General features: G+C 37.4%; 1 protein-coding gene across 4 annotated transcripts in view; it reads right to left on the bottom strand.

Moving 5' to 3' along the window:
• The window catches only part of LOC127647329 (protein sidekick-1-like), a 474,624-nt gene that overhangs the window by 67,009 nt on the left and 383,343 nt on the right, over nucleotides 1–24,272 (bottom strand). For all 4 annotated transcript variants that reach the window (XM_052131502.1, XM_052131501.1, XM_052131503.1 and 1 more), the window contains exons 18-23: nucleotides 19,307–19,422; nucleotides 14,878–15,073; nucleotides 13,193–13,291; nucleotides 8,274–8,465; nucleotides 6,935–7,056; nucleotides 3,524–3,633 (exon numbers count right to left, since the gene is read on the bottom strand). In XM_052131502.1, coding sequence (XP_051987462.1) covers nucleotides 3,524–3,633; nucleotides 6,935–7,056; nucleotides 8,274–8,465; nucleotides 13,193–13,291; nucleotides 14,878–15,073; nucleotides 19,307–19,422 — 835 coding nt within the window. The remainder of the gene's footprint in view (nucleotides 1–3,523; nucleotides 3,634–6,934; nucleotides 7,057–8,273; nucleotides 8,466–13,192; nucleotides 13,292–14,877; nucleotides 15,074–19,306; nucleotides 19,423–24,272) is intronic.

Raw genomic sequence — 24,272 nt, 5'->3', positions numbered from 1 at the left:
AACAGATTAAAGTACACTTACGTTATTGATATTTCTGGATGAGAGCGGCAGAACACGTGAGGCGATCTCTTTGCTGCACACACATACAGCTCGGGTGCGTGGGCGAGAGAGTTAAAAAAAGTACTTTGAAAGAGTGCGCGCTGCTGCTCTGAGCCAGAATAATCACACGTAAGGACATATACGTGTGAAAACTGATACTCGGAATGTATGATAGTAAAAACTGTAGAGAGCACACCAATATGAAGACAAAGCCAAATCCAGGACATTTTGAGGCCTTTGTTTTCAGGTTTGAAAAAGAGGATATGTCTGGGAAAAAATTATAGTCACCCTTTGTTACATTATTTGTTTGCTTGTTTGTTTGTCATTACATCACAAATGCCATGGACTCGGCTGGACTCAAGTTCTAAAGGCTGCATCTGAGTCCATGACAAGTCCAAGTCCATTAAAAACTCGAATACCCCAACTCTAGAAATGAGTTTTGTAGATAAATAGAAATTGTCTATGTATAAATTTGCTTTGGATATGCTTGAAAGAAAAGCAGGCAACCAGAGCCCAGCATACAGCACATGGGAACTTCTTCAATATAAAAGTATTTAACTTTATAAAGTATTTAAAGTTGTATACATTAACATTAGTTAATGCAATATTAGCTAACATAAACAAGAAATGAACAAGATTTTTTTATAAATCAAAATTAACCAAGATTAATCAATGCTGGTAAAATCATTTAATGTCAGCTAACGTTCACGTATAGAATGCCATTGTACATTGTTACCCTTCCATTTGTGTTATATCACAGTTCTGATGACTTATCTATTATTTAAAAATAGCAAAAATATTAATAATCAAGAATGAGAAGTATTGTATACAGAATTTACTGTATATTTCTAATTAATCTGTACACTTGCAGTATATTTGTTTCATATACTAGCATTTGTATTAAGCGCTCAAACATATTTATTCCAGCATTTTTTATTTGGCCTTTCGCCACGTTTATATAGAGGTGACCAAGGGGAGGGTGCCCCTTTCTCTGTGCCCCTTTATTTTTAAATATTTATTTATTGCTCTGTGCCCCTTTCATTTTTAAATAAAATTTTAATTTGTGGGAATCATTCCCACCTTTCACATCACTAGCTACGGCCCTGACTTCAGGTAAACAGATTTTTTATAGGGCTGTTGAGTAACGCGTTAATATCGCGCGATTAATTATACAAAAATAACGCGTTAAAATAATTAACGCATTTAATCGCAGTACCAACTGTATACTCCAGAGGGCAGTAAGTGAAATTTCAGCTGTGTGAGCAACACACAGTTTATACAGTGAAGAAAACAACACAGATATGCGTTACTAAGTGTTCAAATGCAAACTAAGGGATCTCAATATGTGTTTAAAGATTGAGTATTAAACTATATTTAACTTGACACAGTGACCTAAACATTTTATTTTTATGACGCAACACACCCAAGACGCAACACAAGCATGTCTGACGCAGGTCCTATGGTCCTGAAATTGGAAGCTTTGTCCCGCGTCCCGCATTTCAATTTTGTCTGTATAATTATTTATCTTTATTATTATTTTGGCATCTTTTTATTTCATCGTCCTTTTAATTACAAAATCACTATAAAAAAAAGTTAATAAGAAAACACTGAACATGATGCGCAGCGCAGCCTTTTTTTCTTGCCAGAGTGGGAAAACACTGGAAAAAAGTGCTCCCGTGAAGAAAAAGTGTCTTTGTTCGTATAATAAAGAATTGGAGAAAATATACACATCGTTAAAACCAGTTACAGGTGACCCTAAAAAAGGAGAGTGCAGGGTATGCCACCGAAGTTTCACGGACAGCTCTGCTGAAGCAGTTCAGTGCCCCAAACATGACAGCTCTGATATCAGCTTTGAGCATTCCTGTCACCAACGCATTCGTGGAGAGGGTGTTTTCACTGATGACCGCTGCGTGGACAGAGACAAGGAACTGAGCATCTGTGGACCTCATCAAAAGTGAACTCCTGGTGAAAGTGAACTACAGCTACACCTGCCAGGAGTTCTACAGTCATAATGAATGAGAAGGCCCTACTCGAAGCAGCCAGATCAGACAAAACAATTAAATTCAAGATTCACTAAACCCGGTAAGAACGCATTTAATCTTTCTAGTCTTTAATAATGAAATGTATGTGCTTATTTGGAAATGTGCTTTTTAACGATACATTATTATTTTCACTTCATTATATTTACATTGAGTAGGTCTGAGCTGTTAAAATTAGTTTGTATCAGATCTTATGCCAAACTGAGTGACGTTCACAGTGCCATCATTAACATTTAACATCACTGCAAAAATACATCTAATCTAAAATCAATATTTATTCACCAATAACTTACAATAATAGTAAGTTATCTCTCCCTCGTGTCCCTGCCCCTCACCTTTTTTGGGAATGTAACCACGCATAGTATTTTGGAGATTTTTTTTTTTTATATATTATTTAAATACTCTTTGTACCTCCAACAACTCCAAAGCATTGAAAACCATTGCACTATGTAATGAATATAATGTCTTGGCATTATTGTAAGATACATCTGTAGTATTGTGTACTATGTATACCCCTGGCTTGTTAAAAAAAAAAAAAAAAAAAAATCTGACGCAGATGTAAATTGACGGGTTCTCATAATAAATCTCCAACTGATTGACAAATTCACTTGTGAAATGGATTGCTGTGAACTGTATGCCAATGATTGACTTATGATCAATAATATGGTAATAAACAATACATTGTATTCTAAAGCCACTTTTATATTGTTTTATCAATGATTAACTCTTCTGCTACAAGAATGTAAAGCATTTTAATTATCTGAATATTTTTATAATATATATATATATATATATATATATATATATATATATATATATATATATATATATATATATATTCATCATTATATATTGAGTTATTGTTATATTAGGGGCTTTCTCAGCAAATATTTGTATATGCGATTAATCACGATTAATTAATCGGAACACCATGTAATTAATTTGATTAAAATTTTTAATCGATTGACAGCCCTAATTTTTTACAGACTCTGTCTCAGCACATCTGTAGCAATTCTCAGTTCAATTTTCATGCTTCAGCGTAAAACAGACATTACAAAGATGTCAAGATTAGTGTGAACAAGAAAATAAAAGGCAAAGAATTAACAGCTTCCTCAGGGAAGAAAAAAGCAGAAAATAACAAGATCAGAACCATAAATAAAGAACATAAAATGTTGCCGTGGTGCACTTGACTTGAAATGATGAACTGTATTTATTTGTTTATAGAGACAAATCAACTTGCTATACAGAAAGAATCCTAATCTGATTAAAGTGTATACAAGTCTGAAATAATGCATCTGTAGTTTTGAGTTATCCACATGTCATAATTAAATAATCCTCCTTTAAAGTGTGTATTTCTTATTTAGGTTAAGTCCTGCTGTTAATGCTGTTAAAATGGCAATAGTGGATCTCCAGCTAATGTGTGCTTGTAAAGAAACAACACTGACCTGTAATGAGTGAATGGTGTGAGGTTGGGCACCTCCAGCATCTGAGCTTCAGGGTCATTCTCTTTCTCGTACAAAACCTTCCATTCTTCCTCATCACCAATACTGCCCACCTGAAGATATACAGTCCTACTGTTAAAGTCTGTGGGACACTAGTCTAGGCCCATGATCATGAACCATCTCATACATATTGCACACAAAATGGCATGAGTGTTCTCAAAATGCTTTTATCTGACTGGCTGGCTATAAACAATTTCCGGGAGTTATGTTGTTCAGGATATAATTTGCTACCAGGATACAAAGTCATGTTTACAAGTTCTCAGGATGCAACGATGAGCATGTTTGTGTGGCTCATGACATCAAATCTATGAAAGATGTCCAAGAGTTTAATTTGAGACACAAGATCTCTGGGACCATGCATGCATTTTCAGCTTTGCTCTACAAGTTATATCTTATTTCAGATTGACATGCCCGTAAAAATAGTCAGTCAGACCATATCTTCCCTGTCTAATGGGGCTTTTCCACTGCATGGTACAGCTCGACTTGACTCTGCTCGCTTTTTGGGGGTTTTCCACTGTGGATAGTACCTGGTACGCTTTTTAGAACCACCTTGGTAGAGGTTCCAATCGAGCCGAGCCGATACTAAATGTGACATCGAAACCCTGCAGGTCACTGATTGGTCAGAGAGAATCTATAAGCTAGATGGCAGGTTAGCTTACCCTCATACGTCGTCAAGCTAACACGGTGATGGCCTCGTCTGTGCTTTGGTGTATGATTTCCCAAACTCTCCTGTTTTTTTTAGCAGTAATTTGTCTTGTTGCCGTAAGCCTCTTTCGAAACACAGTTTGTTGTCTTGCTGTGAAAAACAGCCACATGCCAAGAATCAAGAACACCATTCCTTCGATATCCTCCATTGCTCCTTTGTTGTGTGTTTGTGTCACGTTTAGGATGATGTCACAGCAGTAGAGGTGGGGCAACTATGATAATTAGCCTATAATCTCACCCACGTTGAGGCTGCACTAAACTGCAGTGGAAAAGCAAGCTCAGAAATGTAAAGCGAGCAGAGTCAAGTTGAACCGTAACGAGCAGCAATGTGGACCAGACTATATGCTGATAGTCAAAAGTCTGGCTATGCAAGAGTACTTGGACATTAATCTGCCATGCTACTGAAAAACATCCAAAAAGCCCCATTTCTGGAGCCTTTAGAGAGCGTTATCTCTCAGCATTTGTTGAGTCAGAGTCCAACCAGTGAAGCGAACGAAAGCAGGAGAAAAATCCACATACTGCACTTCATTACATCCAGTATGTCACAGACCAGAGGCTTTTCAAGAGTTTTGTAGGGGATGGTCCTTCAGTGGAAATGCAGGGTGAAAGCTTTTCAATTGAGTCCAGGACAGCGCCAGCCGCTGCCCCATTTCAAACACATTGTGCGAGCCAAGTCTAAACCAATCAAAGCTCACAGCACAAGATTTACTATGACCAGCAGAGTGTAATGTATGCGGTAAGCATTTATGCCAACGTGATAGATGTTCGACCTGTGGCACCTTATGCTGGTGACTGTTGAATTTCTTAGCGGGGTGTGTATGCAGGGGCCGCTCTCTCGCGCAGTGACTGATTTCTGCAGCGGCAGATAGCCAGGCCTCAATCAACTTAGGAATTCAAGTGTCACCACATGAAAGGCAGAAGCATCCTTAGCTAGTTCTGGGCCTGTGCTGTCGTAATAGAGTTGACGTTGGTTACAAATTAGGAGTCAGTCAGGTGGTTCAATCTGTCATCACATTTGCTAAAGTCGAAATGCATTCTCAATACATTTCTAAACCGTGGAGGGCAATCAGAAGGGGAGCTTTCCGTTATTTGCGTTAAAATGGAAGTGCTGAGTGGAAGTGAACTGAGAATGTGATAAGCATGCATATTGGCTTTTTTAAAGCTCTGCGATGACAGTTTTGTACAGTTTTGATGCCTTAAACATTACCAAAAAAGCACGGTGAGTCTTTTGCATACGAAACGATGAGCTGATGAACAGATCGGTCAAATCAAAGTGACATTATTGTGTTTTAAAAAAACAAGAATGACGACTATTCTCTCTTTGTCATAAAGCTGAAGAAACTATGTTCTCAAGTCACAATGCAAGAGTGTCTTGGTCTTTTTTATTTAGTTTTAGGTAGGGATGGGCATGAGTGCACTAAGATGTAATCACAACTGACCACTCATCGATCACGAAAACATTAATTGCATAACTTCTCAACTTTTTGAACGACAAAACATTTTATCTGATTGATTAGACTTGGCTTTCATTACGGTGTAGAAACAGCACCGTTTGAAGAGGATTAGGGGGCATACACACAATATCTTCTTTTGTTATTTTGTTTAGTAATGGCTAGATGAAACACAATGACATAAATGTCAGGTTGTTTCTCACCAAAACCTATCATCTGCCTCCAGGAGACTTGACGCATGAGTCGGATGGGCTACTTTTATTACACGTTTGGGTCTAATAAGATTTTAATAACTATCCTCTACAATTGTATTGAATAAACAGCCTGAAATATTCATTAAAACATTTAGTTTTATGTTATGCATTAGAAAACATTTTATACTGGGTTTTAATGCCTTACTGAAAAAATGTTAGTATATTTTGACAGAATTTTCATTTTTGGATGAATCATCCCTTATAAAGCATTGTTCCGGGTTCAGTACAATTTAAGCCCAATCGACAGCATTTGTGACAGTGTTGATAACGTTAAAAAAGCAAAAATCTGGGATAAGTGAGGCACTTATAATGGAAGTGAATGTTTCAAAAGAATAGACAAACTACATAAACAATATGCATGTAAACATTATATTTGTGTGATAAAATCACTTATAAACCTTTTCTGTGTAAAGTTATAGGCAAATTTACAACTTTGTTCCCAAGACGATGTAATCTTTATAAACCTTTAACCCTAAAATGACAGTAAAAATGACATTTTAAACAAATTTACAGCTCATATAATACACGAGTTTTAACAAGAATTAATGTAAGTAGCTTCACATTTCTGCCTTTATACCCTCCAGAATTTAGCCCCATTCACTTCCATTGTAAGTGCCTCACTGTATCCTCAATTTGTGCTTTTTTTTTAAAGAAAAAGCGGGATGAGACGATATAATTTTTTGTGGTAATCAAAATTATCCCACAAATACTGTCAACTGAGCTTAACTTGTACTGAACAAGGAACATTCCTTTAAAACTCAAATACTGACAAAGCCAACACCAATTATCATAGGCACTTTGCTTGAAAATGTTTATGTCTAAATAAAATGTTTGAATTTACTGGCGAACACTCATATCATAAGGGAGTACGGCATAGATAGATAGCTTTAGGCTACTGGTAGGCGGATTATGACACAATAGAGAAGAACTGAAAAGTGACTCACCTGACCCTCAACAATCCACTTGGAGATAGTAGTCTTCCCATCATCCCCTGCTCGGAACTTCAGAGTAGCAGATCGAGGACTGATCTTGGAAATTACCAGATTTGATGGAGGTCCAGGAAGTTCTACATTAAAAGGCAAATAAATACATCAAGACAGACACACAACAAACCAAAATAAGGCAAATGTTACTTCTAAACAACGTCTGCACATCACAACAATCAATGAACACGAAACATCAAGACACATGTCTGCCAATAACAGCCTACATTTATAAACCAAGCCTGGAATATTTTTTACTAATAATGTGCAGTTCTAAAATGCACTTATGAAAAAAGGAGATTTTCTGGTCTTTTGAAGTGTCGAGATAAAAAGTCTCATTTGGTTCGAAAAACCTTTGATCAAATTACACTGGAATTAAATCAAATAACAGACGATAGGCTTGCATCTGCTTGAAATCCCTACAGAGACATGTACATGTCTGTTTCCCTAATGTCTCACAATATGCAATTTATCAGCAGGCATTATGGTTTCAGCTTGGCATTCAGCCAGTTCAGCATTTGCCTTCTTTCACCGAGAGAAATTCTGCCTTTAAGCTAGTATAAATGAATATTTCTCCTTCAGAGCCACATTTGATTTATGGCGGCACACAGGCAACAACTTTCCAGTTTCTGAGCAGAAAAGGCCAGCTTAAAAGATCATCATTCATTTTTATAAGGCTTGTATACACATTTCATACTCAAGTAATACAGGCTTTACAATTTTTGTATGGAAGAGATTGTTCTCAACTGGTTTTGCTTCAGGACCCAGATTTAACCTTCAACATCAAGTGGCGACCCAACACAGTACTAACATTTGTCATTCAAATGTTTGCAAAATCATTGAAATTTATTAGATCAGTGCTTTCATGCTCTAATTTACTGTTCAAACCCATTGTTGTTGGCACAAACCACATTTATCCTCGTTGCAAGTATTTAATGTAATTTGGATTAGATGTTTCTTGTGGATGAGGACATGTCACACAACCAGTCCATGTTGGCATCTGCCTAATTTGGCTAGCTTCTACCATGTGACAGGTGAATTTGGGCCAAAATGCCATAGAGTTTGTTGGGATGTCTTTGTCAACAACAAAATATATGGGAAGTATTTTCTTCCCTTTTAGAAGTTTATTAGCCTTTTTATTTTGTTATCCTACCTATACACAATTATACGGTTAGTTGCATGCACTTATTTGCATTTAGCATTTTTTTTCCATAACCTTACAAGAATAGGCCTGCAACCCATTTTTGAGTCATAATCCCCCAATTGAGAACCATTAAGATAGAGGACCATTTGTATGCACCTGGTGGCACCCCAGAGGAGATGGTGGAAGAAGTTATTAATCCTACGCCTGCCTCCGTCATGGATGCTACTTCCAGCGTATACGTTGTGAGGGACGTGAGGCCAGTAACCTTGTAGTCAAGTGTGGTGTTGGTCAAGGTGCGCGCCACTCGTGACTGATTCTTCCCTTGCACCTCCCAGGACAGCAGGTAACCTGCAAAACACAAGTCCCATTAACTGAAAGAAGTCATTTGAGTTAAAAAACAATATATATATTTTCAATCAGGACCACTTCCGTCCAATGAACACTGACTTGAATAGTTTAATTAATCCTTTATTGGCTTCTGACGATTGAATAATCTTTGTGTTGGCAGGATGGTTCTGTACTGGGCAAACTCCCCACCCATCCATGCAGCCATGCTTTGGGTCTTTTCCAATTTTCATGAGAATGCTAACGCCGGGTTCACATATCCTCCGTGAGCAGGGCATGAGTGAGGCGTGATCGTCGCATTTTTGATTCGGTGCCCATGTTAATAATTACACCGTTCACATTGCAAGCATGAGTTGCAAGGTGAGGCATCCCAGAAGTGTCCCAGGCTTGCCATTAAGCGGATAGATTCTGCGTTGAGCTGCACTGCTCGTGCTGAGCTCAGCGGCTCTGGATGGATGCATTACAATACTAAAATAATCAGGAGATTATAGAAAAGACACAAAAGCAAATCAAAATGATTCAAACCGAACCTATAGTACACTACAATTTATATGTCTGCATCCAAGTAAACTCAATAAAAAAATAAATGTAAGAATTAATAAACTGCCGGACCTTTTGCCATTCTGTCTATATAGGTGTACAGTTTAGACAAAACATGAACCAATCACAACCAAGCGTGCTGATAAAGATGAAGTGCAAGTGACTGGTCGCTGTTGTCCCTGAAGCAGCAATAACCTCAGCTTTTTATTATGACCTTATTTTGAAGAACAAATTTGGTGTAGGACCCCACAGATAACTTTAATTTCTGCACAGAGACACTGCTGTTTCTCGTGGAAGAGACACAGCCAATGTGAATGTCCAACACGACCACGCCTTGCTCATGGCACACTCACAGAGGATGTGTGAACCCAGAGTAATTCAAAGTGTAATTTTCGTGCCAGCGCAAAACGCAAGTGGGTGGGAAACTGTGGGTGTATTGCATGTTAATGAAGTGGTGTAACGTGCAATTTGCTATTTTTCTGAGAAGTAAGTCATTGTGCTAAGACATATTCAAAAGCAGGTCTGTTTTCAGCACAAAGTCTAAATTCAGTTCCTGCATTTGCAGTTTGGAGATTCCACCAGCAGGTGCTAATAAAGTTCATGTCCAAACTCTGAAAATATAGTGGAGCAACAAATTATTTCCATGACGATAAGAGTTGTAGTCATTTGATAAGAAACAAACATGAGATTTGTGTTAAACTAAAACTATATATAGGTCTTGGTTTATTTTTCAATAGTCATTATTATTATGTTTGTATTTACAGTTGTATTTATGATATAATTCGTAGGCCTAAAGGTTGATTGAAGACTGAACTGTACTGGTAGATGTCCTGATTGCAAGCTTGACTCACGTGACCTGCCTGAACTAACGTTATTCTTGATTTTCTTACTCAGGATTTTTGTACAAAATTTCTACACATCCCTACAAAAGATATTTACAAAAAAAATTTCACCATAAAATTACAATTTGCTCCAAACATCTATGACTTTCTTTAATCCGTGGAACACAAAATTAGATGTTAGGCAGTATGTTAATCTCAGTCACAATTTAACTTCATTATATGGAGACTAACATACTGCCTTTCATCTCCATTAGTTAGAGTAAATAGTAACAGAATTTTCATTTTAGGGTGAACTATCTTTTTAATTCCAAGGGAAACATGTTTATTTCTTTAACCCCATTGGCAAAAAGTTTTGTGTTTTTTGGTCTTGTTTTAAGCATAAACCTGACAAAATTTAGTTTGATTTCTCCAAAAAACAAGACTAATATTTTATGTAATTTGGATTGTCAAGTAAATGTACCTCTTTTTAAGGATATTTAGATATTTCTGCTGGAAAAAACAGAGTGCTACACCCCTAATGGTTCAAAACTCATGGGAATGGGCCAATTTGAAGCATCTTGCTCCCGAGTCAAAGCTGGGATGACAACTCTCCTGTCCAGAACAACAGGAATATTTTCTGAGGTCTCGAACTTGAAATAAACAATCTGTCTTTAGCAAACAAGGTGGGCAAAATGTGTGAAACTGCTGTAGTGAGTTGTCTAGATCTTGGGCCCTGCCCCCTAACCCGCATCTAACTGAGACTAATAGCCAGCAGAGATTCAGTGTAATTTGCTGTTTATTGGGAGTATTTTCTCCTAGAGTCAGCACTGTTTCCAATCGCTGAATGTCCTTTTCCATTGAGGGGCTCATAAATCAAGCTTTGCACTGAGAGAGCTCGCTGGAGAACAGGCATTGCCAACTTTCAAAGAGCAACAATGCTGTGTACATTGATATAGACAGGAGCTATTTAGTCCAATGTATGTCTGATCTCATTCGTCTCTCTGTCCTCAATCTACATCCAGTGCTGTTCTGTAACTCAGTATGTTTAATCTATGTCCAGTATCAATCTAGTGTTGCCTCATTAGTCCTCATTTAATTATTTCTCTGCACTATATTTAGACTTCAAGAGTGTATCTCACAAAAACAGGTCCAGTTCACATTGCACCAAATAAGAAATCATATTTTGTATGTAGACAATGAAGCCTCTTTTTTTTTTAGGACCATTTAGATTTGTTGCAGTGTGATATAATGACAATTCATGACAATTAACCACATCCAACACCCCCCCCCCCAAATACGGTAAGTATATATACACTCACCTAAAGGATTATTAGGAACACCATACTAATACTGTGTTTGACCCCCTTTCGCCTTCAGAACTGCCTTAATTCTACGTGGCGTTGATTCAACAAGGTGCTGAAAGCATTCTTTAGACATGTTGGCCCATATTGATAGGATAGCATCTTGCAGTTGATGGAGATTTGTGGGATGCACATCCAGGGCCATAAAGGGATGGACATGGTCAGTAACAATGCTCAGGTAGGCTGTGGCATTTAAACGATGCCCAATTGGCACTAAGGGGCCTAAAGTGTGCCAAGAAAACATCCCCCACACCATTACACCACCACCACCAGCCTGCACAGTGGTAACAAGGCATGATAGATCCATGTTCTCATTCTGTTTACGCCAAATTCTGACTCTACCATCTGAATGTCTCAACAGAAATCGAGACTCATCAGACCAGGCAACATTTTTCCAGTCTTCAACTGTCCAATTTTGGTGAGCTCTTGCAAATTGTAGCCTCTTTTTCCTATTTGTAGTGGAGATGAGTGGTACCCGGTGGGGTCTTCTGCTGTTGTAGCCCATCCGCCTCAAGGTTGTGCGTGTTGTGGCTTCACAAATGCTTTGCTGCATACCTCGGTTGTAACGAGTGATTATTTCAGGCAAAGTTGCTCTTCTATCAGCTTGAATCAGTCGGCCCATTCTCCTCTGACCTCTAGCATCAACAAGGCATTTTCGCCCACAGGACTGCCGCATACTGGATGTTTTTCCCTTTTCACACCAGTCTTTGTAAACCCTAGAAATGGTTGTGCGTGAAAATCCCAGTAACTGAGCAGATTGTGAATTACTCAGACCGGCCCGTCTGGCACCAACAACCATGCCACGCTCAAAATTGCTTAAATCACCTTTCTTTCCCATTCTGACATTCAGTTTGGAGTTCAGGAGATTGTCTTGACCAGGACCACACCCCTAAATGAATTGAAGCAACTGCCATGTGATTGGTTGATTAGATAATTGCATTAATGAGAAATTGAACAGGTGTTCCTAATAATCCTTTAGGTGAGTGTTATATATATTTAACACTGCATCCTAACCAGGCGATACGTTTTCAGCAACGCAACTTGTCTGTCAACAATGAATGTGAAACTATTAAAAATTTGATAAGCAGTTATGTTGACTGGGATTTTGGACCAATAATATTTCACAGTGGGTGGAACCACCCAGCAAAAATCTTAAATCTTAAATGCTGGAATGACAAATGGTGCTTATGGGTCTATTGATTGCAGTTACTATTCTTTAATTTCACCTGTTTATGCTTTTTGTTCTTGGTGTTAATGATTTCACAATATGAAGTAATAGTATTCATGGAATGCTAAAACATTCACACCCACACACAGAGCCATGCAGAAAGATATCCTCACGCACGCACGCACACATTTACAACAGCATCCTTTTACAGCTGTGCAACAGGGAGTGAAAATTGTTTCTGCCATTTGGATGCAAACAACGATGCCATAATTGCCTTTGTGCAAAAACCCAATGAAGAGTTAAATAGAAGTTTATCCATGAATAAAGCTATATGAACTTCAAAGTGTTGCCAAATGAAAATGGAGCTCCTTTACGGGCTCACCTGCTTCGTCTAGTGCAACGTTCAGCTACATTTAAACAGAGGGGGGCAGATTAGATTTCGTTTAAGAGCAAAGACAAATCAAATCAACAATCAATCATTCTGACTGAAAAATTAGTCGGAGCAAACAAATTTGAAGTAGTATATTTGCTTGATTACTGTGAAGAGATATTGGCTTATATCTGAAAGTATGACATTTAAAATAAGTTTTTATAGTGGGATGGTAGTAGATAATGTCCAAGCAGGCATTTGACATGTTTCTGTGTGTGTAAAGCAATGGTGTGGCCTAGTGGTTACTGCAGGTGCTTGGACAAATTCAGCCATAGTGCTTATGTGTGCAATACAAATTTAAATCTGCAACATTTTCAGATCCTGTTCCCGTTTTGTCTCCCCATCATGTCCTGTCCTCAATAAACTATTTAATCAAAAGTGTCAAAAAGAATTAAGTTGCCAAAACTCACCTGTAATGATACCATTCTTATCCACAGGTTCCTCCCAGCTCACTCTCAGGGATGTGTCCAAGATCTCCGTAAAGCTCAGATGGCCAACAGGGCCTGGGACTAAACACAGACAAACATGTTTGTTGTTCTGTTTCAAAGTTGTGGTTCTCCCATTTACTTCTGTTGTTCCTAATTAAGGTACTTTTAGTGTAAGCTAATTAAGCTGATTATAGACCAACCCAAACATGTGAAATAAAACATCATTCAATCCCTTTATGAAGCTGTTTTGTTGTATTAAGAGGTAGGTCCCAACAAAGATGGCATTCTTTTTCGATGAACATTTCAAATTTCCGTCCTAATTTCTCATTGTAATGTCACAGAAGCATTAAGATGTTGATATAATTATATGCACTTGACCTGTGGAGCAGTATTTATGCTTAAGTCTGAACAGTACTTTAATTAATGTGACTTTTATAAGTAATATGGTATTTTATCATCCACAAACCACTTGATGTAAAGGCCAAAAGCTGGTGGCACTGTAGCTTACAACCAGCTTATTAAAATATTTTATGTCAAAGGAACAGCAAATTGCTGTGGTTCGTGTTTCTCAGTAATTAAAATAAACAACATTTTGTTCCAAACTATTCAGTAATACTTAATTATCTGAAAGCCTCTGTCTCACAAGGATACATTTTAATTGGTTTGCAATTAAGTACCAGTATATAAACATATTAACAACTAATGAAATAAGATAAAAAAAATTAGACATATAATGTTTCATTTTATATTTGAACACAATATTATAATATTGAATGTTGAAGAATGGCACTCTGTTTTAACAACACAATAATCAGCTACATTGAGGTGTATAATTATTGTTTACTGATCTGTGTGTTTTTTAAACTATATTTAACTGTCAACTTTGCTCTTTTTGATCAGTGATTGATATAAGAGTGAATAACGATTTAAATTTCGTATACAAAGTGACAAATTGCCATCAGAACACTTGCCATCAATACTTTTATGACAATTTTGGGTACTTTTTAAGCTTCAAAGTGAGTCAATATCAAATGCTATTGTATTGCGAATGGGACATCCTTAACAATATCTCCTTTTGTGTTCCGCAGAAGAGAGAATGTCGTACGAGTTAGAATGACACATGGTGAGTGTGGCAGGGCGGAGGGCGGGGCCGGGTCGTGATTATACACACCCGGTCCCTTATCAGGATAATCAAGCCTCCGAGAGGGAAAAAGGCAGACTGCGGAGGATTGTGCGGGAGAGAGAGATCGTTTACGGATGTGTCCGTTGTGTGTGTGTGTGTTTTGTCTGTTTAAGTTTATAATTAAAATATTATTTATATCGACAAGCCAGTTCTTGTCTCCTCCTTTCCATTAAATACGTGAGTAATTAACTACATTTTTTGGGGGAGAACAAAAAAATCTTAGATGTTAATCAGTTATCTTAGATGTATGTTCACGAACATAGATGTTAATCAGCTAATCAATCCCTTAACTGTGTGTATTTAACATGCAGTTTTGTTCACAGAGAGGAAAAGGTCCTTGTTCTATGCAAATGAGCTTAAATTAACCATTTAGGCTTTAAGATTATGAGCACAAATTTGATTAAGAAATGGGATTCAGAGAAAGATAAAAACAAACCTTGGGTTTGTACTGGTGAGCCAAGAAAGATAAAAGACTATTACTTACGGTCCTCGTGAGTTTGCACCAGTTTGGGGGCACTTCGAGGTCCATTCCCTGGTGTGGTGAAACACAGCACTGATGTCAGGTACCAGGTAAACTTCCTCAGGCCGCTGATGTAACCGACGTGACGTGTGCCGTGATAATCAGGGGTGATGGTCACGACTATGACACTCTCTGGAGAATGCTCTGGCCATGCCATTAGCTGTGGGACACACCAAATGCCACTCAAACACAAGAACTGACTCATGGACCAAGTTCTGACAGCATCTACATATTTTAAGTCGTGAAGTTCAAGTCTCAATATTCAGGTTGTTGAATACGGGTTGAGAAATTCAGGTGGCAAAATTCAAGGATGACAGCCGAGAATGCAAGGAAGAGCAAACGAGCGTCAATGTAATCCATCTTTCTCTTGCATGGAAAAACTTTCAGAAACATGGAAAAAGATACTTGTTAAACAGCCTGATTAAACATCTTTTCATTGCTCATTTCGATGCACAATTCAAACAGTAGGAAGAAGTCATTCAGTACATTCCATCTATGGTAAAAAGTCAAAATTGCCAAAAGTGGAGATTTGTTTTATTCATCGGACAGTGACGAAGTATATATATATATATATATATATATATATATATATACACACACACACACACTGGCAGCCAAAAGTTTGGAGTAATGTACAGATTTTGTTCTTATTGAAAGAAATTGGTACTTTTATTCACCAAAGTGGCATTCAGCTGATCACAATATATAGTCAGAACATTAATAACATGAAACATTACTATTACAATTTGATGTTTTTTTTTTTTAATTACTTCAAAGAGTTCTCATAAAAAAATCCTCCACGTGCAGCAATGACAGCTTTGCACTTGCTATAGATGTGGCTGTCTTGTCAAACACTTTTCACGCATCTTACAGTCTAGCTGATCCCACAAATGCTCAATGGGGTGAAGATCCATAAAACTCTTTTCAAATTATCTGTTGTTTCTTTGCCCTCTCAAAACATTTCTTTTTGTTTTTCTGTTTCAAAAGTGTCTTTTTCTTTGCAATTCTTCCCATAAGGCCTGCACCCCTGAGTCTTCTCTTTACTGTTGTACATGAAACTGGTGTTGAGCAGGTAGAATTCAATGAAGCTGTCAGCTGAGGACATGTGAGGCATCTATTTCTCAAACTAGAGACTCTGATGTACTTATCCTCTTGTTTAGTTGTACATCTTCCACATCTGTTTCTGTCCATGTTAGAGCTAGTTGTCCTTTGTCTTTCAAGACTGTAGTGTACACCTTTGTATGAAATCCTCTGTTTTTTGGGGGGCAATTTCAAGCATTGTATAGCCTTCATTCCTCAAAACAATGATTGACTGATGAGTTTCTAGAGAAAGCTGTTTTTTTTGTTGTTTTTTTGTTGTTGCCATTTTTAACCTAATATTGACCTTAAGACATGCCAGTCTATTGCATACTGTGGCAACTCACACAAAGACAATGTAAAGCTTCATTTAATGAACCAAATAGCTTTTAACTGTGTTTGATATAATGGAAAGTGATTTTCTATCAATTTAGCAAGATTACTCAAGGATAAGGTGTTGGAGTGATGGCTGCTGGAAATGGGGACTTTCTAGATTTAATCTAAAATTATTTTTTAAATAGTGATGGTGCTGTTTTTTACATCAGTAATGTTCTGACTATACTTTGTGATCAGCCGAATGCCACGTTGGTGAATTAAAGTACAAATTTCCTTCCGAAACAGTAAAATCTGTAAATTATTCCAAATGTTTGGCCACCAGTGTCTACAGTATATACAGCATATAGTCTACATTTTTACTAATGTGCAAAATGTCTTTTCTTTGCTCCTTGGCAATTCACATTGAAGGAATCTGCTGAAAACACAAGTACAATTATTCACATGCACACATACATGACCAGATAACTCGATCCCCAGCATGGTCACACAGTGAGGTCACATGAAACAGGTCAACATAACCGTTAATTATTTGTATTTTTTGGTATATGTATGAATGGAGTGTCTTGTAAATTAATATAATAATACATGATTAATAATAGCTACAGGAAATGACAAAAATACTTTATAGGCCTCTGTATTATTATTTTTGTGTGTGTGTGATTGTTAATACTTAAAATGTGAGGAAAAAAAAGACTGACATTTTAGGTTAAATGACTTGTGTAATGATCACTTTTCTATTTTGAACTTTCACGCATGCATTACATGCAAGACAAAGAAACTGATTTTAGTAAGGGGAACAATGCAAATGTATTATCATGAAGGTAACGTGGTCTGCTTGAAAATAAACAAAAAATAAATAATAAATAAGACACTGACAAATCATCAGTAGTCTACAAATGTAATACATATGAGACTATCCAGAATTTTGATAAAAATACTAAAGCAAGATGGCATGCTAACTCAAGCAATCCAGACTGGTAATATAAACAATTAGGTACAGAATGTGTGTTGTACATTTGAAGTTCACTATATTTTTATTCAGCACTAGTACAAATGTGCAGGAGAAAGTGAAATATAATTTTATCAAACAGCTAAGACATGCAACAAACAAAAGAGGTAAAATTGGTCTGTATTACTTCACTTATTTACAGTAACAACAAGAGGTAGCTATCTACCCGATTCATATTACCTTGGTTGTAATGATTAACCACACTCTGTTGTTCTCTGAAGGTGGAGAAATGTATTTATAATATATATTGTTATATATTGTTATACAAATGTTCAGCTATTTTTAATCTCAACCTTTTAACAGTATAGAAATATATATTATATTTTTTATATTATATTATATTATATTATATTATATTATATTATATTATATTAAATATATTAATAAATACTTATCGTCTACTAACATTTGATTTATTTATTTGTAGACATGCAGTTAAAAAGAGGTAGTTTGATTATTAATTTCCACTGGTAAATGTCCTTTGCCCAAATCCTTATGAAATAAGTTTCTTGATGAAACTTGCTGTTAGGTGAAGGATCCAATATACTAAGTTGATCTTTTCTTTAAAATACATTAATGAAACATTACTTTATTTCAAGAGAAATTTAGATAATTTAGCAATTATTTCCATTGGTAAATTATTCACAATTTTCTTTAATACTTATCTCAATACTGATTTTGTATATTAGATTTTCCAATTATCTTTAACTCATCTGTAGGCTGTTATTTCCCGAAATGTCCAAGGAAGTTCAAATAAAGGATAACAAGGAATTAAACTTTTAACATACTTTATATTCTGCTGTTCCTGTGAGGATCATAGATGCTGGAACTTTGTTTTATACGGGGACATGGGAAAAGGTAATAATTACCAGAGTTTCTCCCTGATTTTAATCCAGTGAGAATGCCAGTCATTTTTAACAGTCTGCAAGTTCACACACCATTAAAAATGATCCTGTAGATTATTTTACCTTCTATAAAACACATGGTAAAAATAACCCCCTGGTTATAATTCCATGCAACCTGATTTGCTGGTAAAAAACCACTGAATCTGCACTGTCCAACCTGTGAACCCTTTAACTTTCATCGTTTCTCAAGTTATTCAAGTGTCTGAAGTGGATGTTGATCAAGAGAAGACCCCAGAAATTGTTAAATGCGCTTCACTTCAAATGAGCTGCAGATAACGCTGGCTGTTACGTTTGGACCGATGCATGTTTTTCTCAAGCATTTTATGCCGTCGAGTGTATATTTAGCCGTGAAATATATATATATATATATATATATATATATATATATATATATATATATCAGTGACGAAAAATAGAAAAGTAGCTACACAAGCACGTTAAACTGTGATAGTGAAAAAATTATTTTATCATTATTTTATTTAAAAAATGAAACTGAATGAACGGAATATACACAGAATACTAAAGTATACCTTTTTGTGTTTTCACAATGTTACTGTCACAGTTGTTTAAAATTACCTTTGAGCTGTTGCCATTGCTTTGCAATTGTCCAAGAGAGAGATGGATTACACTGACGCTTGTTTGCTCTTCCTTGCATTCTCGGATATCATCCTCAAATTTTGCCACCTGAATTTCTCAACCCGTATTAAACAACCTGAATATTAAGACCTTATTTTTTAAGTGAATTCACACAAAATATTATAAAATATTACAAATTAACAGCAACATTTTTCAATAACATCAATTTACACTCATGATCATGAATTCTGAGGCTTTTTCAAATTCAAGTTCTGGTGAAATAAAAATAACGCCATAGTGTATGCTGTACAAAAACACTTGAAAGTCTCGCAATGTACTGTTAACCACAGACCTTACTTTACTCACAAACCATTGGAGATTCCTGAGGGAACACTATGACTTGAAAATTCTCTTCCGAGTTTTCAAACTAAAAACTGAACCGCTCAACCTCACCAGGATTCAAAAGAAACAAGAAGTGGAATGGGTTTACCTTGTAACCTTGATTTATGCCATTAATGAACTGCTGAGGTGGTGGATTCCAGGAAAATTCGATAATGGTTGAATTCACTGCCTTGGCCTCTACACCCTGCGGGGGCGCTGTAGGAACTAGAGGCAAGCACATACTGTATGTTAGACTTCTGTAACATCCTAACCCTTCCACAAGACTATTAGCAAAGGGTATATTCATACAGTAATGCCATGCTCCCTTCGGAGAGCTCACATCAAGACCTCCGTCCTTCGGAGTGAGTAGGGCATAGGAATGATCACTTTCGATTGGAGTTTGCCCATTAAATAAGCTTTATGTTTCATAATTCACATATATAGGCAATACAGGTGAAGAGCTGTGAACTTCTGGTAATTATTTGTGGCCAAGCTCAACTGCATGTGAAAATAATAAGTGGCATATTTGCGGCAAGTTTGCCAGAACTCTAGTTCCCCTTCTGTCACTCACTCAATGTTGTGTAGGAGTGGTGGTGGTGTAGTGGTCTAAACCACATAACTGGTAAACTGGTAATCAGAAGGTCGCTGGTTCGAGCCCCACAGCCACCACCATTGTGTCCTTGAGCAAGGCACTTAACTCCAGGTTGCTCTGGGGGGATTGTCCCTGTAATAAGTGCAGTGTAAGTCGCTTTGGATAAAAGCATCTGCCAAATGCATAAATGTAAATGTAAATGTGTCGATGAAGTGACACTGTGTTGTATCCTTTCAGTAGGGACACAAAGTCTCGTTCCCTCCATCAGGAACGGAGGTTACGACAGTAACTGAGACGTTCCCCTTTTGTCACTCACTCAACATTGTGTCGATGAAGTGACACTAGATGTCCCTATACAAAATGCCACGACTACTGAACTGTGTAACATGAACTAGTGGTGCAGACAAGCAGACCTCTGTGTGCCTCGTGGCCAGCACAAAATGCTGTCACGTAACCTCCCCAACGCTCTTGTAGACGTCAAATGGTCCCCTGCACCTCAGGGACAAGTCGTCTGTACAAAAAATAAGGACCGGCTGACCCAGCTGTGGCCTCTTCTCTTTTTTCTCCCCAAAAGGAAGTAATCGTTTGTGGTATCTCTTCCATGTAATCAGAATTTTTGTCCTTACCAGACGTGACAGCGACACAAACCAAGCAACAGTATATTTGACTTGGTTTCCATTTCTGCTATGTCACGCCGGGCAGCCCCATCCAATAATTAAATGTCATGGGTCTAAAATCTTTCTTATTACAGTATATTGAATCTGGCATTTCATAAGCCAGTTCAGAACAACATTATTTTGGCAGAGGGTGTCGCACCTACTTACTGTTCTGTTTAAGGTCTTGCTCTCTTCAGCCGGAGCTCTGTGACACATACACAAACTTGTTTTGAAGGGACTCTCCATAGATATCCATACAATTTATGGATTTTATACAGATCTAATGGCAATTTCTATCCCCTAACCCTACCCCAAAATCTAACCCTCACAGAAACCTTTTTGCATTTTTAAATAAAAGTATTTATAATAAGCCATTTCCCTCGTGGGGACCACTGGCTGGGCCCCACCAGGTAGGTGATCTCAGGATTTACTATCCTTGTGGGGACATTTGGTCCCCACAATGTAGTATAAACATGTACACACACACACGCATGCACAGACACACGCATATATTCAGAATGGTGGAGGAAGGGATGAGAGACATAACAACTTCCTCTGACTTTCTCAATGCTTCCCTGTCACATGGAGATTGGGGAAATAACTTTAGGAGTACTGCGTGAACATAAACAGAGTTAATATAGAAGTGATTCATTAAGTAACTCTGCCCTGTCTATGTGTGTGCTTTTGTATTTATCCTCTCTGGGATTGCCGAAAAAATTTCAAAACAGTCATATGTTCCATGATTTCTGATTGTATTGTCATTTGTCATCATTTTAGAGAATGAATTTCGCAGTGACATGTTGCGTCTAGTGTAGACACACAGATTGCTTGTCGCTGGAATGTTATCACATCTGGTTAGGACAGTACGATGGATTTATCAAGCCAACATAATTATTTGTAATGAAGTGGCTTGGTTTACAAACTTCATGGTGCATTTGAGACGTGCCAAGATATTCCTTCCAACATTTTTCTAGGGAGCAACAGTATAAAAGAGATGAAAGATATTTACATTCTATTAAATATCTATTATACTTATCAAAGACCAAATTGATACAAGAGGCAACCAAATAAAGGCTCAGCCTTATCTAAGCCAAAACACAACAAAATATCTCAACATAGATGTGAATTCTGATTGTTTGCCATACTTCTTGTTTGCTCTATGGACACTGTGTTCTGTGTTGGTCAGTGATATACATTTGAAAATCCTCATCACTTGTACAAAACAGAATTTTTTGTGGAAGTGGTTGTGTACAATCATTAAAAATAAAAAAAGAAATCCTGGCACAAAAATTAATACAGAAAGCATATTCATGAATGCCCGGTTTCTTTCTCTCTGGTGCTGATCTTTTCAGGTTGCCTGTCAAGCTTCGACTTATTTTGAATGAAAAGATATCTTTTAAAAGTCTGCCAATTATAGCTCTCTCTTAAAGTGCTGTAAACACATTCATTATGCAGCAGAGTCTCTGCTCTGCGGTTACCAGAGGCACTACTGCTTACCTCAAATCCTTCTTTAAGGTAAAATGTGTGCTGTTTGAAAAAGCACATGGCCCTTTTTTTTTTTATTATTTATAAAAAAAAAAAAAACTTTACAAAAATAATAACTGAAAGTAAAAATTATATTGTCTCTCTTTTAAAGAAACTTTGCCCAAAATGACAATGATGTCATCATTTACTCACCATCATTCTGTTTCAAACTGTTAAGAAACTCTGAGGGTTTACTTACAATTTTTTATCAGCTCTTTCCATACAAAGAAAGAGAACAGTGATTTTAAAAGCCAAACTCTAAAAGACAAGTTACTGTAAGCACCTTTCATAAAAGTATCATAAAAAGTATTCCATATGACTTGTCATTTACTGATAATCTTCCCCTTGCATTTCTTTTTAAAGCAATGCATCACACATGATAATGTGACAATAAGAAGTAATGACACTTGCTGTCAATGACATCAAACATTGTGATTTATTGAACACAAGGGTGGATGATATTTGCGAGTAATGGCAGAGGGAAAGATTATCAGTGAATAACGACAAAAACTTGAGTATGTTCCTCAAACAAAGCTATCATTTGACATCAGAGGATTTGGTATGTAGAGCACCAGTCATAAAAACTTTTAAAAAAAAAGACCTGTGATGTCATCAGGGTTCAGTGGGTTCAGTCAAGATGCACCAACATAATTCAACCTCCTGACAAACTCTGTATAATACATGCCAATTTAAAAATAAATAGGTAAAGTTTGTAAAGACAAATTATGATTTTGGCTTGACAAAGCTTTGTCTGAAAGTTTAAACTAGTTTTAAAAGTTTTAAGTTGGATGAATATGCAGACATTACTGTAAGACATACAGCAAACTAGCTAGCTATATGGTCAAACAGACAGTCAGTCACATAGTCAAATTTTCACCGCTCTTGCAGGAGTCAGTCCTGTATTTCATACACACATGGACAGGGGTGGACTGGCCATCGGGCATTTCGGGCATTTGCCCGGTGGGCCGACGTGCTTTGTGGGCTGGTAGCCTACATACTTACATTTTTTTTTTTTTTTGTCTGAACGGCCTATAAAACTCGCACATCGGGCATACCGATGGTGATTTTTCTTCTTTTGTGGGCCGATGTTTTTTGTTTTTTTTGCAACGGTATAAACTATTAAAGGTGGTGGATTGGCCAATTGGTCATGATCGACTCTGGGCTGGACCAATTACAGCCGAGGAGGTCAGATGCACCCTCCCCCTTCAACGGATCAGCAATCACATATCATTGCTGCTGAACAAAAATGGAGAACAAAAAACGTAAAGGAGGAGCCGAAAAAATTAGGGCAAAAAAGAAACTAGCCCTTCAGTTAGATGCTGCCAAATGTGCTAAAATATCACAGTTGTTTGGTGGTGGCTATAGTGGAGCTTCCACTTCAGTAAAATTAGCAAGTGATGGAGGCCAGCAGCAGGTTGAAGAGGGAAAGGGAGGCAGGAGGAGGAGAGACCCGAGGCGCCGCCGGTCCAAGTGGCAGAACTGAACTTGAGGTAAGTTGACACACTTTTTTTAATGACGATAACGCGACGATGACTAGCTAAAAATGGCTGGCTGGCTCTAAGGTGACTAAAACATGTTTTCGAGTTTTCGTTGACGAGACGAGGGACGAGGCGGAACAAAAATGATTATAACTAAGCAAGGGCGGAGTGGCAATCGGGAGAGTCGGGGCCGTGACTCGAGGCCAGGTCTGATAATAGTTATACATTGCAAGTCTTAGCAACACCATCCGGCAGCCTGGTGTGCGCTCGCTGCCCTCTGGTCAAACTGTGCAGCCTCTCTCAACCCGTAAATAAATGCATCCATCGATGAGCCGAAAGTTTTGTCTGACTTCTTAAATGGTCTAGTGGTAGATATTTTGGTAACACTTTATAATAACTGCACGCTATTAATCATTAAGTAAACCTCAGCACATGTCTCCTGAAATTTGACAGCAGGGCTACAGTAAATAACCTTCAGTCAGAACTGAAAAGTTTTGCTGGACAGTGGGAAAGGCTTAAGACATCACATGTAGATGACTACAGGACCAGAACAGCAAAGGATAGATCTGAAGAATGGGACGAAGAAAGTGAAATTGTGACCAAAAGCTGTGATTCTTGCAAAAATTGCCCACTGTGCTGCTATCAAATTCTCAGGCGGTTCAACATGCTGTCTGATGCCTACTGTCTCCTTGGGCTGGCATACAAGTACCTGCTGACCCTCTCTCTCACTCAGGTTGCCTGTGAAAGAACATTCTCTACACTCAAATTCATTAAAAGCAGACTCGAAGCAGCCTGTCTGGAAACAGGCTTGAGATGTTTATGCTG

The sequence above is a fragment of the Xyrauchen texanus genome, chromosome 8 (genome assembly GCF_025860055.1).
Source record: "Xyrauchen texanus isolate HMW12.3.18 chromosome 8, RBS_HiC_50CHRs, whole genome shotgun sequence".
Lineage (NCBI taxonomy): Eukaryota > Metazoa > Chordata > Actinopteri > Cypriniformes > Catostomidae > Xyrauchen > Xyrauchen texanus.
The sequence above is the reverse complement of the archived record's forward strand: the minus strand, read 5'-3'. Positions and strand labels throughout refer to the sequence as shown.